Source organism: Callospermophilus lateralis, chromosome 4, assembly GCF_048772815.1.
Source record: "Callospermophilus lateralis isolate mCalLat2 chromosome 4, mCalLat2.hap1, whole genome shotgun sequence".
NCBI lineage: Eukaryota > Metazoa > Chordata > Mammalia > Rodentia > Sciuridae > Callospermophilus > Callospermophilus lateralis.
In genome coordinates this window covers 48,952,942-48,971,499 of record NC_135308.1, presented here as the reverse complement: position 1 = coordinate 48,971,499, position 18,558 = coordinate 48,952,942, and the positions used below count along the sequence as shown (strand labels likewise).

The 18,558-nt window shown below is 39.0% G+C and overlaps 1 protein-coding gene across 10 annotated transcripts in view; it reads right to left on the bottom strand.

Moving 5' to 3' along the window:
* Window positions 1-303: 303 nt before the first annotated feature.
* Window positions 304-18,558, bottom strand: part of Slc20a2 (solute carrier family 20 member 2) — a 101,535-nt gene continuing 83,280 nt past the window's right edge. For all 10 annotated transcript variants that reach the window (XM_076853790.1, XM_076853797.1, XM_076853793.1 and 7 more), the window contains 4 exons: window positions 17,495-18,086; window positions 13,641-13,826; window positions 10,590-10,674; window positions 304-1,888 (listed from right to left, as the gene is read on the bottom strand). In XM_076853790.1, the coding sequence (XP_076709905.1) occupies window positions 1,724-1,888; window positions 10,590-10,674; window positions 13,641-13,826; window positions 17,495-18,086 (1,028 nt within the window). In that variant the 3' untranslated portion in view covers window positions 304-1,723. The remainder of the gene's footprint in view (window positions 1,889-10,589; window positions 10,675-13,640; window positions 13,827-17,494; window positions 18,087-18,558) is intronic.

Sequence of the window (18,558 nt, the reverse complement as noted above, 5' to 3'; positions counted from 1 at the left end):
GGGGTACTTCCTTTAGCAAAGTCCTGATCCAGGGACAAACCCTGTGGTCAGACAGCTCCAATATGTATGTGTTTGTTCCCAGTAGGGATTTCTGAATCCTGGCTGTGTAGGCCATTCTTTCCTTTTCTCGTTCCTGTGTATTTTCTGCATAACATGTAAGGGTAGTAAAATAGGGGAGAAAATGTATCTGAAAACTAAGAGGCCAAATTACATAGCTTTTATTTTTGTGGAAACTCTGAAAGATAAACATTTTGTAGCTATTCAGAAAAAGACTTCAGAAGCAAACTTTTGAGGGGCATTTTTTATTATAAATTTAATATGGTTGATTAATGAAAAATCACAATGAAGTACCGAGAAAATGTTTGTCAATATAAAAATTTTAGCAGCATTTCCATAGTTTCAGGCTCTAACATTAGTCATATTTCCTCCCGCTATCAAAAGAGAAGAGAATCCAGTGGGACTACAAGAGAGCATCAGGATCTCCCACTTAATAAAGGCCTCAAGGAAATCCTCACACCCAGTGTACCTTTAGTATTCAACTCCAGCCCCTGAATTTCTAGAATGTCAAAGCACATAAAAAAGCCTCACTGGCTTTAAAGTTAGAGACAATCCCTTTTTTTCAAGCTGCAGGGAAGAACAGGGATGGAAATTTAAACTGGACTTGATGTGTAGTGTCTAGTTACACATCTTTACATCTGTACATTCTCCACGCTGGTGACAATGAAAGGCCACTGCAGGGCTGACCAGTATCTGGTATGTGGCAGCAGTGGTGGTGCTGGTGGGGTGGGGAATCCAAGAGTGACATGAACAGGATGGGCGCTGGTGTCTCAACCACACACAATGCTCTGGGGCAAGTCAGAGCTTGGGTGGTCTTACTACATCCAGGTTAATGAGGAGGGGGTACAAACAACATGAAAAAATAATACTGGCAAACTATTCCCCTGCTTCTTTGGTACTTTCCAAAATTCTCTGATCAAAAAAGTATAAGGGAAGCACACCATTAAAAAATTACAGTTTTAAGTATTTACAAAAGTAATTATGATATATTACACAATAATCCATACATAGTATATGAACAAATACTTCAGTGAAAGCACTTGTGAACTCTGTCCTGGTATTATTTAATCACATGTGGGCCTATGTACACCTGCCCAAGTTTGTATTGTGTATCTTGTATCTCATTTATCTTACAGTATATTAAAGAAGAAAGTATCATGGAGGGGGGCAAAAAAAGATTTTCCAATCTATACTTTCTTTTGAAAAAGCCTTAACATTTGCCACAGAAATCATTATGTACAAGATTTATTGAATATTGAATTCTAGGCAATAACCTCCACTCCCATTTTGAATGTTTGAAATAATGCTACCTATTCTATGTATACAATATATATTTAATATATAAGTAACTGCACCACATTATATCACCACGATAACAGTTTAATACATATTACTATGTACAGTAGTTAAGTTAGCTCTGGAAGATGAATTTCTGCAGCCTGGGTGAGGTGTGTGGTCTGGAACCATTTGAAAAGGATGTGGAGAGCTGGTTGGGAGACAGCTGTGTGTGGTTGGGATGTGTGTGTGTGTGTGTGTGTGTGTGTGTGTCGGGGGCGGGGGAGGGAGGGAGAGGGGTGGAGAGAGAGAGAGACAGAGATATGAAGGAACACCTTCCACATATCCATGCTAGACTATCCCTTTAGTTTACTGGTTGGAAGAAGACAAATCACACATATGGAAGGATCCCATATATGAGAAGAGCCATGATAGCAGCACTGAATAACCCAGCCACTGGGACAGTCACAAACCAGGCCACAAAGATATTACGGAAGAGGCGCCAGTCCACGGCCTTTCGGGAGCGGATCCAGCCCACAGCCACCACGGAACCCACCTGCAGAAGCACAAACATTTAAAAGTAAAAACGAGGCCCCTGTATTTAAAGGTGAGACACAAAATTTACATTTAGCCAATGTAAATAGGCTAAGCACAGAAATAAACTACATTATAAAATTGACATTTATTTCCCCTAAGTTTGTTAAATGTTTGTTAGGCACAATTGTTTTAAGATTATTCCATTCCATATATAGTTGTGATGTACTTTTTCAACTACAATTCACATAAATATTATTGAATCTAAACTATCAACTATGACTCATAAGGTGACAGATATGGACATGTGCAAATTAGAATGTTAATAAATTCAAGTATTTTTCAAAAACACTCAAAGTTCATTTATGGCTTGTTGAAATTTTTGAAAGAAAAAAAAAAAGAAAACGTTATCCTAGAAAATGAAAATCCTAAGAAAATACAATGCTTTTAATATCTCATGCCTCACAGGGGGACTGATTATGCTGAGAGTTTAATAGGGTGCCCCTTGGTCACATGCAAGTTGGATTTTAAAGAACTATATAAAATATGCTTTGTCTCTATTAATCTCCAAACACTTAACAGTGGCCAATGAGATTCAAACAGGAAAGGTGATTTAAAGCATGAGTAATTTAACTACAGAAAAATAAAATAGAACACTTAAGATGGAAGCAAACTGGAAACCAAAAAACTAGCATATTTAAGTCTTTAGCCCAGTTTGCATATCTTTAATCACAACTAAGGCTGAACTTCATTTTTTTTTTAAGACTGGGAATTGAACCCAGGGGCACTTTACCATTGAGCTACATCCCCAGGGCTTTTTATTTTTTGAGACAGGGTCTTAGTTACTTAGGGCTTTGCTAAATTGCTGAGACTAGAGACTCCAACTTGTGATCTGTGCCTCAGTTTCCCCAGTTGCTGGGATTATAGGTGTACACTTCTGTGCCAGTTAAACTTTCTTTTGTGTAGTTACCCAATTTCATTCCTTCTAGTTTTTAACATATAAAAGTTGTTTAGTTTGAATATTTGACAAATACCTAATTATACATTATTTTAAATTTTCTAAAATAAAATTCTATTTTATTCTAAATTTAATAATATTCTTAAAATATTATTTAAAGCCATCAATTTATGTTCATGTAATTGGAGAGCTGTGGGTCTAATTTTGTTTTTCTAGCTACTCAATGTCACTTACTGGTTAATTTTTTTCTTCCTATAAACATGCTCATATATGATAGGTTTCATCTGTTCTTATACAAATATGTATTTTTAAAAATATTATTGTGATAAAATATGCATAACATAAAACTTACCATTTTAACTATTTTTAAAGGCATTTAAGTACATCTAATTGTTGTGCAACCTTCATCACCATCCACCTCCAGACCATTTTCATCACCCCAAATTGAAACTTAGTACTCACTAAACACTACGGAAACAGTAACAACGTATGAAACATAAAGGGAAACTAAATTTTAAATAATAGTGAAGAAAAAGGGAGAAGAGCTCCTTTCCCCCAGCACCTACTTTTAACTTATATTTCCTTAGAACACATACCATTAGTCTCTCCTCATCACTTCTCTTTTTACACCATTTGATACTCCTGATAATTTATCCTACCCCGAATAATCCCATTTTATAAAGTACCAAGAAAAATTCTGTGAGCAGGGGCAGGTATGTTGGAGATATCTTTATAAAACCTAGTTTCCCCCATCCCATCTCACAGTATGTTCTCATTCTGGTTTTCTTTCATATCTCTAAGCAAAGACTTAGGCCTTTTACATATATATCATTCACATTTCTTACTAGGATTATTCTAAAATGACTCCCCCCCCCACCCCCTGAAATCAATTTCCGTTATCTTTTCTAACTGGCTATGATGATAAGCTCTAGATTTTTTCTTTCTCTTGGGCTTGGGGTTTTTACTCTAGATGTCCTCGTACCTTTCCTGGAACTCAGCACATTTCTGTGGATCCCCTGTGAGGTCAGGCCCCACAGAGATGGAGAATTCACAGAGCCTACTTCCTGATAATCCAGAAGGTTGTAAACTTACAAGTGCTGAAATGTTCTTTTGATGTCATTTATTAACATCCTAAAGTTTTAAATCAATATTCATAGGTGAAGATAGGTTTTTGTTTGTGATTTTTTTGTGGGTGGATTTGTTTGTTTTTTACTTAATGATATACATACAGAAAGTACTCAGGTAGACAATGTACTGGGCAGCAGGTGTACAACAGTGTGAATGTACTTACTGACACACAGTTTTACACTTAAAATGGTTAAAGCAATACATTTTATGTTCCCTATATTCTTACATTTTACCACAATTTGCTGAATTTTCACAATTGTTTGTGATATTTTAAGTTAGATTTTCAGAATTAGGGTTATTCAGTGTATGCTTTATAGAATAAACTGGAAATATTCTAGTTTTGTTTTGCTTTCTTTTCCTCCTACATTGTGGAAAATTTATATGGTAATGGAATTATCTATTATTATTTTTTAATGGAAATGATGAATTAGAACAGGAGTCAGAAGTGCCACATTCTTTTTGCTCTTTTGGGGAGGATAACTTTTTTTGGAGAACTCCCTTATTTTCATTCTATTGCTCTGGTCAGGTTTCTCTACATTTTTCTACCTCTTATGTCAGTATTTTTTTGTCATGTACATTTTGCAAAAGCTAACTCATTTCACATTGATTTTCAGATCCTTCACATATAGCTGTGTGGTTCCTTTCATGATCTAAAAAAAAAAAAAAAAAAAAAAGAATTCTCTTCAAACTGGACAGGGTAGAGCACACCTGGAGTCCTAGCTGCTTGGGAGGCTGAGGTGGGAGGATTGCTGGAGCCCAGAAGTTCAAGGCCAACCTTGGCAACATAGTAACACCATTTCAAGAAAACACCAAATTCTCTATATCTGTTCGTACAATGTCTTTTCTCCTTTTAACTTAACTCCTCTTCCTTTGTTTTCCTTTGATGTGATTTGATAAATTTTATTAGTAACCACTCCATCTCCTTCTTCACTATTTTAAAAAATTTGCTTTAAATACTTCTTAAATCTTTCTTTTTTTCAGTTGACCATCTTTTTTTTAATTTTAAAATTTGTTTTAATTGGTTATACTCTTATATCTTTCTCCAGAATTTTTATTGTTGTGGACTTTTTATAAAATCCTAATTTGAATATTTGCTTATTTTATTTTTCCTTTGATAAACTGAACCATTTAAAGATAGGCATTTTCATTTTAGTGGAGCTTCAGTTGCCACAGGTTTTGCTATGTGTACACACAGAAACACACATGCACAGAGTTTTTAGTATTTTCCAAGAAAGCTGTCACTGTATTGTTTTTAAAACTCCTTGATTCAATTGTTACTTTAAAAAGCATTAAAAACTGTTCAAGGGGACATCTGTGTGTGTGTGTGTGTGTGTGTGTGTGTGTGTGTATAGTACTGGGGATTGAGCCCAGGGGAGCTCTACCACTGAGCTACATTCCTAGCCCCTTCTACTTTCTATTTTGAGACAGGGTTTCACTAAATTGCTGGGGCTGCCCTCAAACTTTTAATCTCCCTGCCTCAGCCTCCTGGCTCAGCCTCCTGAGTTAATGGCAGTTATAGGCACGTGCCACTGCATCCAGCTCCAAGGGATACATTCTTATTCCAATATTTACTTAATTTCTAGCTTGACACACTGTGATTAGAGGTTGTAGTTAGTTAATACAACTTCTATTTTTAAAATTTTGTCAATGGTCTTCTGAATTTATGATTAATTTTCATGATACCCAATAAGAAAGCCTATGATTAGTAGGGTACCAATTTGATATACAGCTGGTAATTATACTGTGTAAGTCCTTTTTTTACCCCTCAGTACTTTTCCTCTGCTTCATTTGTTATAGGATTGGACATACTAATGTCTAAGTTGTGACAGTTTCACTTAATGTACATGATTTAGTTGTTATATGTTATTTGGCTCATAAAAATTCCACAGTATTATGTCATCACTACTGATTGTGTCTTTTGTTGATATAAAAGAACATTTTTTGCTGTATTCTAACTTGCCTTTTAATAAATTAAATATGGGTCCAGCTTAAGATCATCATCATAAAACCAATAGCAGAACTACTAAGGAGTAGGGAAAACAGAGAGCAAAATCAGAGATTAAATTAGAAATTGTAATTCTAAATTTTTAAATCCTTAGAGTTTCTTATATGCTGTTCTAAATCCTAACACCAGTTGAAATCATCTATGTCACTAACAGGTTGACAATGTGGATAATTCACAAATGACAGTAATCTCAATCCAGACCACTATGGAATTAAAAAATTTTAAATAAGACAACACAGAATTACTATTAGAAAGCTCACAAACAAGTGTTTGTGTTCAGCAATGGTCTTAATGTGGTATGCGTTATGCTTTAGAGCTAAAGATCAAAGTGGATTAAGGTTCACAGAAGTGAACAATTAACAAATTGCTGAATATTTCAGGATATTTTTATTTCAAAGGCTAGTTTATATTTCTTTAATGAAGACTTTTTTTTTTTTTAAAAGGGCCCCAGATTCTCTTTTTAATTTTTTTTTTTTAGTTGTAGATGGACACAATACCTTTATTTATTTATTTATTTTTACATGGTACTGGGGATAGAACCCAGTGCCTCATGCATGCTAGACGAGCACTCTACCACTGAACCACAACCCCAAGCTTTTGACCTTACTCAGAGGTTTTACTCCAGGAAAATATCTAGTAAACTGAGCCCTCTGATATGAAACACAAAAATGTATAAAATGTAAATGCTTTTAGAGAGCAAAATCTATAATCAAAGGAGATTGTTTTATATGTGCTTTTGAAATAAAATGTGATACACTTTTTCTATTTGTTCTTTTCTGAATTATACATTCAGCTAACATTCATATCACAAAACATCTTAAATAGGTTATGACAAAATTTAAACTATGCACTAAATTATGTTCCCTTAGGTGAAAGTATGAATAAATGAAATCTACCCAGATAAACTCAAAAGCTCATTTAAAAAAAAGAGTTTCCATCTTTTTTCCTGCCAATTTCCCTTCAAATGAATGGCTCCAAGCAAGAAACTTAAAAATCAAATGCAGGATAATTACTCTTGAAAATCAGATGCAATCTAGTTATGATTTTATGTGGACATCAACACCCTCTGAATGTGTATGGACTCATGGCTCCCCCCACACAGGCCCCATTCTTAATACCGTCCCACATCTCTCATACTTCATCCCACGTTTGCCATTTGGGGATTGTTGCATGCAGAGGAAATATGCGATCTAAGAGAGTAAGTGTTATGGGGCGATGGCAGCTATGACCTCTTCCTAGCAATTCTATTATCTGGACTTGATGTGAGTGGTTTGCTCTCCCACAGCCCTGTATGTTCTCATGAGCCAGGACTCTACTTGTGCCTCCTAGAGTGACTAGCTCTAGTCTTTGTCCAGAAGTCCATGATCAATGACACTGAACAAACTGATAAGAATCCAAGTTGAGCTCTATCTTGTCCATTTCACTGATGACATCCCACTGTGGTCCAATGAGAAGAAGACTTGCTTTAGGTGCCAACAAGTATCACATCCCACAGACACAAAACTTATCAAATGCTTTGTATAGCTACTTTAGGTCAACAATAACATATTCATTCACAAAGGTCCTGTACAAACTGGATATAAATCCCTTAATAACATCTCTTTATTATAGTGTAAATATAAATACTGGGAAATGATATTAAAAGATAAAAATGAATAGATTACTTTTTAAAGGCATTTTATACTTTTCATCTATTTCTAGAAGTTGTGTTTTAGATTTTAGTGTTACTAGCAAAGTCAGTATTATCAGTTATAATACTTTACACATTAGTGTAAATGCTAATGTAGTTAGGTAAGTAACAGTTACCTAGGAAAAACAAACTGGTGCTGTTTTTTTTTTTTTAAGAGATATTTCAACTAGTGTGAGAGTATGCTTTTAAAAGTTTGCTAAAGTGCAGTTAACCATTAAAAAGACAGTGATTATTTATGCCTACAGAAAAGTTAAAAAGTTTAAGGGTTTAACAATCTTGTTAATATTTTCAAAGAGTCAACTATTGCTATATTAACCTTTATGCTATGTGCATGTACAGATATATCACAATGAATCCCACTTTTACGTATAATTATAATGCACCCATTGAAGGGAAACCAGGAGAGTAGAAGAAGGGGATTGGAGGGTGGGGGCAGGCAAGAGTACTTGGGCACACTGGGATTGAAATTGATGAATAACTCACAATGACTCCTACTATTGTGTATAAGTATAATGTACCAATAAAAACATAAAAAAGTAAAAGCCTTGGAAAAAAATCTTGGAAAACAATATGTATTTTTTCTATGTTCCCACATAGTGAAATGGAGAATTGAAGTGAGGTACAATAGGGGGAAGAAGATGGTCAGTTTTCCGGGTTTTTTTTTGTAAGTATTGGGGATTGCACACAGGGTCACTTCCTTTACCACTGAGCCATATCCCAGCCCTTTTTATTTTTTATTTTGAGGCAGGGTCTTCCTGAGGCTGGCCTCAAACTTGCAATTCTTCTGCCTCAGTCTTCTGATGGCCATTTTTCATTCATAGTTTCACATTGTTTGAAATATTTCAATAAATATGTACTTCTTTAGTAATTCTTATTTTTATATACTGTGGTACTAGGGATGGAACCCAGGGCCTCATGTATGCTAGGTGAGTGCTCTACCACTGAGCTACAACCCCAGTCCCTTTGGTAATTTTTTAAATAATCAAAATTAGAAAAATAACAATGATGATTGATAGGAGCACCTCACAACTTTCCCTGTCCTCTCCCTTATCCTGAAGAGGCAAGAGCAGAGAATTGGGGAGCAGGGCTTGGAACCACACAGACTATGTTGATACCTCAGTGTGACCATTCCTTGCTTGTGCAGCCTTGGGCACATTACTTAACCTTTCTAAGCCCTGGTTTCCACATCTGTGAAACTGGAGAAATCTTAGTATCCACCTCAAAAGGTTCTTGGGAAGGGCTGGGGTTGTAGCTCAGTGGAAGAGTGCTTTCCCGCATGTGGAAGGCTCTGGGTTTGATCCTCAGCACCATATAAAAAAATAAAATAAAGGCACTGTGTCTCTCTCTCTATATATATATTTTTAAAGTTCTTGGTAAGATAAAATGAATTAATATTTTATCTCTTTGGGTACACTCCAAAGAGTACCCAGCAAATACTTGCCCTAAACATGTTAGTCATGGGTTGGTTACCATGACAATGACTATCATGACTACAATTAGGAGGTACATAGCATGAGATGAAGATTTGAATCCTGGTTCTATCACATGATAACTCTATGATTTTTGGAAAGTGACCTAACTCCGGAGGCCTCAGTTTTCTCATCTATAAACTGGGAATAATTACTAATTTCACAGGGTTACTATGGGAAGTTAATGTTGTATTGTGCAGGAATAAAGCACTAAGCACAGGGCCTGGAATTCTGCATATACTTGGTAAGTGGAAGTGATTTTTATAGTGAGAATTTATAAAAATTGAGGTTTTTCTAATTGTAGCAAAAAAAAGGAAAAAACAAAACAAAACATAACAAGAAACTTCTTTCCACTGAGGCTGACTCTTCAAACCGCATGTCCCAGCTTTGTCTTAAACATTCTGGCCCACTTAGAATACTCTTATAAATGCCACCCTATCTAAACGTTTGAAGTACAAAGTCATTTGCATTTAACTGGCATTTGTTTATAAACATATTGGCTGGAATTTTAAAGTCATAGGTAAATGTAGATAACCATGTCTATCTTGTGGCTGCTGTATTCCCCCAGGAGCCCAGAGCATGGCAAGTACAAATGAGCTTTTCTTGAATGAAACTAGGGAAAAAATCTAGAAGTGGCTTTTGCTTTGTTGAGGGTGGTGAGTATTTCTGCACACAGAAGGCCCATGGGGGATATTTTGGAATTATCTTCAGATTCTGGGCAGACTTAGGCTATCGTAACTGTATTCTAGTCCTGGTTCCCTCTGCTTGACTTTAGATAATCTCCCGAAACTCATGGAGTCTATTTCTTCTTCATTAATCATCAAAACTCCTCATTGCTCCATTTGACCACCATGACAAGGAATTCCCTCTTGTTCAGCTCTGCGTCTTAGAGCATTCAGCAAGGGTCCATACTGGGAATTTAAGTTCATTTGGAACTTACTCTAAGGCTTTATAGTCACTTTGAACATGATATAGGAGGAGAAAAACCCTGACACAGCCATTGAGATGATTTATTTCTATTTCTACTTCCATGGTCAAGCCCTGGAACCCAGTAATGAGTTGGAACTCAGGGGCATGCCCTATTTGAGCCACACGGTTAGCACACACATGACCTTAATGCAAAATCCAGAGTGGAAACAATGAGGGAGGCACAAGCCAAAACAGAAGCATGAAGCCCATGTGTAAGGAAGGAAGGTCCTTGTATTCATGCATTGAGAGAGCAAAGTTTGAACTGTAAAAGGTGCCGTACTACAGAGCAGGAAAGACGGTTGGTCAGAAGGGCCAGTTTGAGGAAAGCAAATACGCACATCCAACAAGCTTCTGGCAGACCTGGCAAACCCTGAGATGCTTTTTTCCACTCCCCACACAATCACATATAAAAAGAGCTACCAGCTTTTCTGGAATTCACTTGGTGACTCTGGGCTGATCCTAGCAGCCCCATGAAAGGACAATCCTCTGCTGGCAGAGGCCTACCTTGCAGTGTGTGGTGCTGACAGGAAGCCCAATGTTGGAGGCGATGACCACAGTGAATGCCGAGGCCAGTTCAATGGTGAAGCCGCTGCAGGAGGGAGCACAAGAAGACATATCATAGGCGCTCTTTGTTGGCCTCACTGACACCCCGTGGGTGCAAAGTCTTACCAGAACATTCTTTGGTTGACTGCTGACTAGGACAGACTGCCATTAGCAGAACAAGAAACTGCTGCATAATGGCAACAATTCACACTAAGACTTTGCATTATACTTGTTGACAGTCCCAAACAGCCTTTTTTTTTCTGATATGTTTTCAAAAATCCCACACTACAGGAACTGGGTCAGAAATTCCTGCTGTGTAATAAGATGATAAATTAGTCATTTTTCTAAAGGAGCATAAGAAAAATATGCTTTCATTTTTTAAATGTGTGCTTATTACAAAAAAGCAATTTTTTCACAGATTATTAATGTTTCTTCAAAGAAAACTTCTAAAAGAATCTTGTTAAAATGAAGCTCAAGGGGTAAACTGAAAATCAGAAAAAAATTGCAAATGAAGAGGTCTAGTACATTTTAAAACAAGAGCAAAGACTTCCTGTAATAGGTAGTTGTATTCTGAAAGTTCTAAGTTTGTCAGTTAACCCCTTATATATCTAGAAGCTGTATGAGAGAACGACCACATGTAAAGCTCCGGACCCCCCTCCCACCCCCGCCCCACCCCCGCCCCAGAATAGCAGGGGCACATCCCATCTGGCTGAGCTAGAAGGAGGATGCCTAAGGTAACTACAGAAGGATGGTGGGTGAGAGCTGGGGTGGATGGAGAATTTTTAGGAAAGGAAGGCACTACTTTGGATCTTTTTGTTGTTGTTCTTTTTAGATATATATGACAGTAGAGTGTATTTTGACACATTATACATATGTGGAATATGACTTATTCTAATTAGGATCCCATTTCTTGTGGTTGTACATGATGTGGAGTTACACTGGTTGTGTATTCATATATAAGGAAAGGAAAGTTATGTCTGATTCATTCTCCTGTCTTTCCCATTCCCATCTTTCTTCCCTTCCCTTCATTCCCCTTTGTCTAATCCAATAAACTTCTAATATTTCCCTCCCTATTCTCCCTTGTTGCGGATTAGCATCAACATATCAGAGAGCACATTCAGCATTTGGTTTTTTTGGGTTGGCTTATTTCACTTAGCATCATATTCTCCAATTCCATCCATTTACTGGCAAATACCATAATTTCATTCTTCTTTATGGCTGAGTAATATTCCATTATGTATATATACCATGTCTTTTTTTTATCCATTCATCTGTTGTAGGGCACCTAGATTGGTTCCATAGCTTGGCTATTATAAGTTGAACTGCTGTAAACATTGCACAAGAAGTAAAATCAAGCATCAATATATGGGATTGTATCAAACTAAAAGGCTTTTTTTTTTTTAATGGGGGGGGGGGAGAATTCTTTAATATTCATTTTCTAGTTTTTGGCAGACCAACATCTTTGTTTTATATGTGGTGCTGAGGATCCAACCCGGGCCGCACGCATGCCAGGCAAGCGTGCTACCACTTGAGCCACATCCCCAGCCCCTAAAAGGCTTCTTCACAGCAAAGGAAATAATCAAGACCATGAACAGAGCACCTACAGAATGGGAGAAAATCTTTATCACCTGTACCTCAGATAGAGTACTAATCTCCAGGATATATAAAGAACTCAAAAAACTTAATACCAAAACCCCCCCCACCCCCAAAAATAAAAAAACAAAGAACCCAATCAATAAATGGGGAAAAGAACTGAACAGGCACTTCACAGAAGAAATATGAGTGGTCAAAAAATATATGAAAAAACTTTTTTAACATCTCTAACAATTAGAGAAATGCAAATTAAAACTACACCGAGATTCCATCTCACTCTAGTCAGAATGGTAATTATCAAGAATGCAAGTAACAATAAATGTTGGCGAGGATGTGGGGGGAAAAGCACACTCATACATTACTGGTGGGACTGCAAATTGGTGTAGCCAATATGGAAAGCAGTATGGAGATTCCTCAGAAATCTTGGAATGGAACCATCATTTGACCAACTTATTCCACTCCTTGGTATATACCCAAAGGACTTAAAATCAGAATACTACACTGACACAGCAGCATCGATGTTTATACTTTGGATCCTTAATGTCTTCCACAGACCCATGCATTAAAGGCCTGATCACCAGGATAGTATATCGAGAGGTGGTAGAACTTTTAGGAGATGGGACCTAGTGGGAAATCCTTAGGTCACCGGGGTGTGCCCTCGAAAGAGATGTTGAGACCCCAGCTTTTTCTTTCTCTCTGGCTTGAGAGGTGAGTGGTTTTTCTCTGCTACATGTTCCTGCCAGAGTGCTGCCTCATCACCGGTCCAAAGCAATGAGGCCAACCTATGATGGACTAGAACCTCTAAATCTCTTCTAAGTTGGTTATCTCAGGTATTTGGTTTGTTTTTAGATGCTAGGGATTGAACCCAGGGTCTCATGCATGCTAGGTAAGTGCTCTCCTACTAAACTACCTCTCCAGGTATTTTGTTATAGTGCTGAAAATCAAAAAGAAAAGAAGCCTGATGTGCTCTGATGATAGCTTCCCTAGAAAGGTAGAGCTGATGTGCATAAGGAATTTTGGAGAAAGATGGGCCCAGACACTGGTGCTGTTTGCCCTAGCCCTTCCTCTCCACTTGCTCTCAGGGTTTCACAATGGGAAAACCAACAGTGGAAGGACACTGGGGGCTGCCACAGGCTTTCCATTTTCCCTTCCCTCCTGCTCTGCTTCAGCTACTACTTCCCTCTGAACCTTTCTGTTCCACATCTCAGTGCCACTGTAGGTGAGTCAGGGGAGTGTGGTGACAGAGGGGGGTGACCAGTGGTGAACAAAAGTGGAAGAGGGGGTCACTCTTGTCCTTTGCCCCTTCCTCACTTGTGATCATCGATGGTGGACAAGCAGCATGGGTGCTCTCAGACACCAACTCAGGCTTGACAGCAGGCCTCAACAGCCAAGCCCTGTCAACCCAACCTGTTGGCTCACCTGGAAGGTGTGATTGGAGTGAGGTCTTTCCCCATGGTCTGGATCACTCTTCTTCCCCAAACCCAGAGACCTGTACAAATTCCAACTCCTCCATAAAACAGCAGCCAGACAGGAGTAGCTGCTTCTTGCATTACTCCACCGTGTTCATAAATCAACCACAAAGCTACCAGGGGACCAATGGCATTACTGGAAAGAAAAAGATTAATTATACATACACATGGTACACAATATACAGTGACTTCTCAGTCTCAAGAATGAGTCTTACTTTACTTGTGGCTTATCGCATAGTCTAGTGGTGATAAAACTTTTTTTGTATAGTCAAAAGCAGAAGCTGGAATTATTGTCTTAGTCATTTTTAAGTGTAGAGTTAAATAATTTTAAGTACACTTACACTGCTGTGAAATAGGTCTCTAGAACTTTTTTTTTTATCTTGCAAATGTAAAACTCTATATTCAGTAAACAGCAATCCTATGCACTTCTCCCCCAAGCGACTGGCAACTGTCACTCTGCTTTCTGGTTCTGATTTTGACCATTTCAGATGCCTTGGATAATTGGAATATAGTATTTATCTCTTTATTCAGGTTTATTTCACTTAAGTCTTCAGGGTTAATTCATGATGTAGCATGTGACAGGATTTCCTTTTTTTAAGTCTGACTGATACTCCACTGTATTTATATACCACATTTTGTTTAGCCATTGATCCTTCATTGGATATTTATGTTGCTTCCACCTCTTGGCTATTGTAAATAAGGCTGCTTTGACCATGTGTGTACAAATTATCTCTGAAACTCTGCACTAAATTCTTTGGGATTTGTACCCAGAAGTAGGATTGTTAGATCAAATGGTAGTTTTATCTTTAAATTTTTGAGGAATCTCCATTCTGTTTTCCATAGTGGTTAAGCCATTTTATATTCCTACTAATAGAGTACAGAGGTTCTAATTTTTCCACATCTTGCCAACATTTCTGTTTTTTTTTTTCTCCTGACAGTCATCCTAATGGGTGTGTCATTTACTAACTCTTTAAAAAGTTCTGAAAAATCACAAGAAGTGGACATAATAACCAAGTTCTGTTTTTCTTCTTTTTCCCCCCCAAATTTCTTTCCATTTCCACTGCCACATCTGCTACTGCTACTAATACTAGCTCCTGGTTTTGGTAGATCTGTCTGGTTCCATACGATGAAATCACAATTATTATTGCTCACCATGAATTCATGCAACCCCCCTGCAAACTAGGCAATGCCACTTTCTTTTTCCTGATGAGGAAACCAAGGCCAAGGTCAAGTTGCTGGCATGAAGAAGGACTGAGGCATGAATTCAGGCTCACTCAGGCACTCGCACCTAGGACATGCTATTGCCCCTCAGGCCTTAGGCAGCCCCGCAGAGAACTGACATGTTGTTTGTTTGTTTGTTTTTGGGTACTTGGGATTTAACCCAGGATTGCTTAACCACTGAGCCAATTCCCAGCCCTTTTAAAAAAATATTTTATTTAGAGATGGGGTTTCACTGAGTTGCTTAGTGCCTTGCTCAGTTGCTGAGGTTGTCTTTGAACCTGTGATCCTCCTGCCACAGTCTCCTGAGCCACTGGAATTACAAACGTGTGCCACCGTGCCCAGCACATGTGGGATTTTAATAGCTTTGCTAGCTCTAGTTTCCTCCTGCAGTCCAGCTGTGCAGAGTATAAGCTGAGAGTCACAAAGAACTGGCTCCCAAGTCTGCTTCTTTTTAGCTATGTGATCTTGGTGTCTTTGAAGGCTATTGCTTACCTGGCTCAAAGGGTTGTTTTCAAAAGGATTAGAATACGTTAGAAATGGTTCAGTATTGAAGCCTACTGCAAACTTTTCTTCGTTATTGTTTCTAGAACCTGGCTGTGATCAGGAGGCATCCTGCGCAAAGTCTCAAAACCAGAACCAAATTGCAAGCAATTGTTCCAAACTCTGGTCATCTAAAGTACTGAACACCCGGATTCTTCCTCTGAACTTGAAATACTGTTTTGGGGTGGTTTGTTACTTTTTCATAGATATGTTTGTCTAATCTCCCTAACTAAAGCTTAGTCTCCTAGAGGTGAGGAGCCCAATTCATAACACTCTGTCAGTACCAGGCCTTCAATGAAGAATTCTTAAAAATGAGGAGGAATGCAGTGGTGTGAGGGGCACACAAAAGTTAAGATAGGACATAACATGGAGCCCCAAATAAAATCACATGGAAATACCCATAAGACACTGAACAGAGCAGAGGATGCCCAGGCTTGTCTGGCTTCAAGACTTCTTTTAAAAAGAACAGAAGTGAAGTTTCGTATACATAGGCTAGGTACAGCACCCACAGAGAAGTCAATAATTGGGCAGTAAAAAAAAGTGGCAGCATGTTGTCCTAATTCAGACCAAAACATGAGCCCTGCATGTTAATGATAATAATAGGAGTGGTGACAATGGATTGGTTGCTGAGTATGTGAGGAAAACTGTCATAAGCATGAGATACCAGAATCTTACATCATCCTCACGGAAACCCTACGAATTTGGAACTAATTCGACCCTATTTTACAGATTGGGAAACTGAGGCTTTGGGGAGGCATATGACTTGTCTAGGGCTACACAACTAGAAGAGAATGAAGACTCAAAGTTGAGGCCCCTAGATTCTAGCAGACTTTGCTGCCTCCTCCAGAGTAAAGGCCTGGGGCTGAGCCAAGGCCACACCCTCCCCCAGTCTGATTCCCTCTGTTGCAGGAAGAAATGCCTCCACATAATCACACTGAAAGCCATAACTTAAAGCTACACCAGGTAGCTATGTAGTCTGCAAATGTGGAGTGGGGAAGACTACAGAGACCACAGGTGGTGCTGACCCTCCTCACAAGACGCCACTGAAGGAAAAGTGCTCAGTTACTCGATTTATCTCACACTTTGTAGTCCAACTGTCCTTCCACCCAGAGTCCAATCCTGGGGACTGTTGCTGCACCAGTGATCCTCTCCTGCAGCAGCCCTTCTGTGCAGCCTCCAGGGCTCTGCACAATCCCACCTAAATGCCTCTCGCTGGGATTCTGGAGCCACAGACACTGGCTGCTGCTGCTCCAGTGTGACCACAAGCCAGCAGTTCCTGAGTACAGCCTGGCTCTCATCACAGACTCTAGCCTGTGTGACATCCGCCATGCCTTTGCATGTGCTAACACTAACACCACAGTTGTCACTGGGAATAACTAAGACGGACATGTTATTGCCATTGGATTCTGGGAGCTGTTTTTTTATTTTACAGGGGAGAAAAATTGAGGCAAGAGGGCCTAAATATATAACATTTCCTCCAAGTAAATGCCTGTGCCCATTTTCTGCTTTGAAAACTCCTGTTAAACCTCCCAAGCCCTGTTTCAATGCTATCTGCCTGCCTCAGTCTCCTGAGTTACTGGGACCTGCACCCTGAAGATAGAAATTCTTTTCTGTGCTCTGGGGCCCTACATATTTCAGGTCTGACTGACTTGCTGACTATACAGTCTCCACTCTCTCCTCTCTCAAAGCTCTTGCTCTTCCTAGAGTATCCCAAGTACTCTCTGTCTTTGGCCTTTACACCTGCTGTTCCCTCTTCCCACGACATTCACCTGGCTGGCTCTCTCACCTCCTTCAGACCTGGCTCAACACGCTCTTCCCTGCACACTTACCTATCACTGCAGCCCTCCGCCAGCTCCCCCTTTCTATTTGATTATTCTTTGAACCTTCGTCACTATCTAGCGCACTATGCATGTCACTCCTGTGTTTATTATCAGTGCACTCCCCCCAGTAGGAGGGATTTTTGTCTGTGTTGTCTACTGCTATATTCTGGAACCCAAGAGACCCTCAATACAGACTCATTAAACAAATAAACATTTCGCTTACCTCACATCATTGCCACCATGAGCAAAGGACCCAAAACAGGCAGTGAGGACTTGCAGAAAATGGAACAGGAGATGGACCTCAGCAGTGTCCTTCTCTTCCTTTTCTTCTTCTGCAGGATCCTCTCGAGGCTGGCCAGGATCTGTCAGCTCAGATGCTAGTTTCATTTCCACACCACCCTCCTCTGCCTCGATCTCAGCTTCTGCAACTGCATTGCAATAGCTGGAGTAGCTGTCATAGCGAAGTCTCTTTTTAGAATAGGACACAGTGTCACCCACCAGTTTCTCACTATCTTCTGGGGCAGAGGACGAGTCAGTAGCTTTGAAAGTGGAGTGAACTGGCATCCCACAAATGGCTGCGGTGTAGCATGTGTAACTGTTGTTTCGTCGCAGGAGCCTGTAGTTGTTTTCCTGGGCAGGCTTCTCCTCGGGGCCCCTGTCTATGTGAATTTTGTGCAGCAAGTCTTTGTAGAGCCCCGAGTCTTTGTGTACAGTGTGATACACATGCCCGTCACTCCTCGTGTGGCCATCAAAGCCAAATGTGCCATTGGAGATCGGTGATTTTATAGAACCATGAGTCATGGAAAGGGCCCTTCCTGAAAAGGATTTTACAAAGTTTTATTTAAGACTAGAGGTGTAGCTCAGTGGTAAGAGAGCACACTTAATATGCAAAGGCTCTGGGTTCCATCCCTGGCACCAATCAAACAAAATGTTTTGTTTTTTAGCATCTTGAATATAAACCATGTCTGCAAAGAAATACTCCCTACCATTTCCTGGCATTGGTCCTGGAAGGTTGGATTATACAAAATTTTAATTCTTTTCTGTTTGCTTCATTTTCTAACTATAAAGTACAGTAATAGGGTTAAAATTAAAAATATAAACAAACTTGGAAGCATATAACAAAAGGGCAGAACTAACAACATAGTATGTCAAAATGATAAGTTCTTTTCAAAAGTATCTTCCAGAAATACAGCACTCTTTTCTGCTTCTAGCTATCTATAAAGGGAGAATTCTAATACGAAATTTTAGAAGAACTTCATACATGACGCTGGGTATGGTGATGCACAC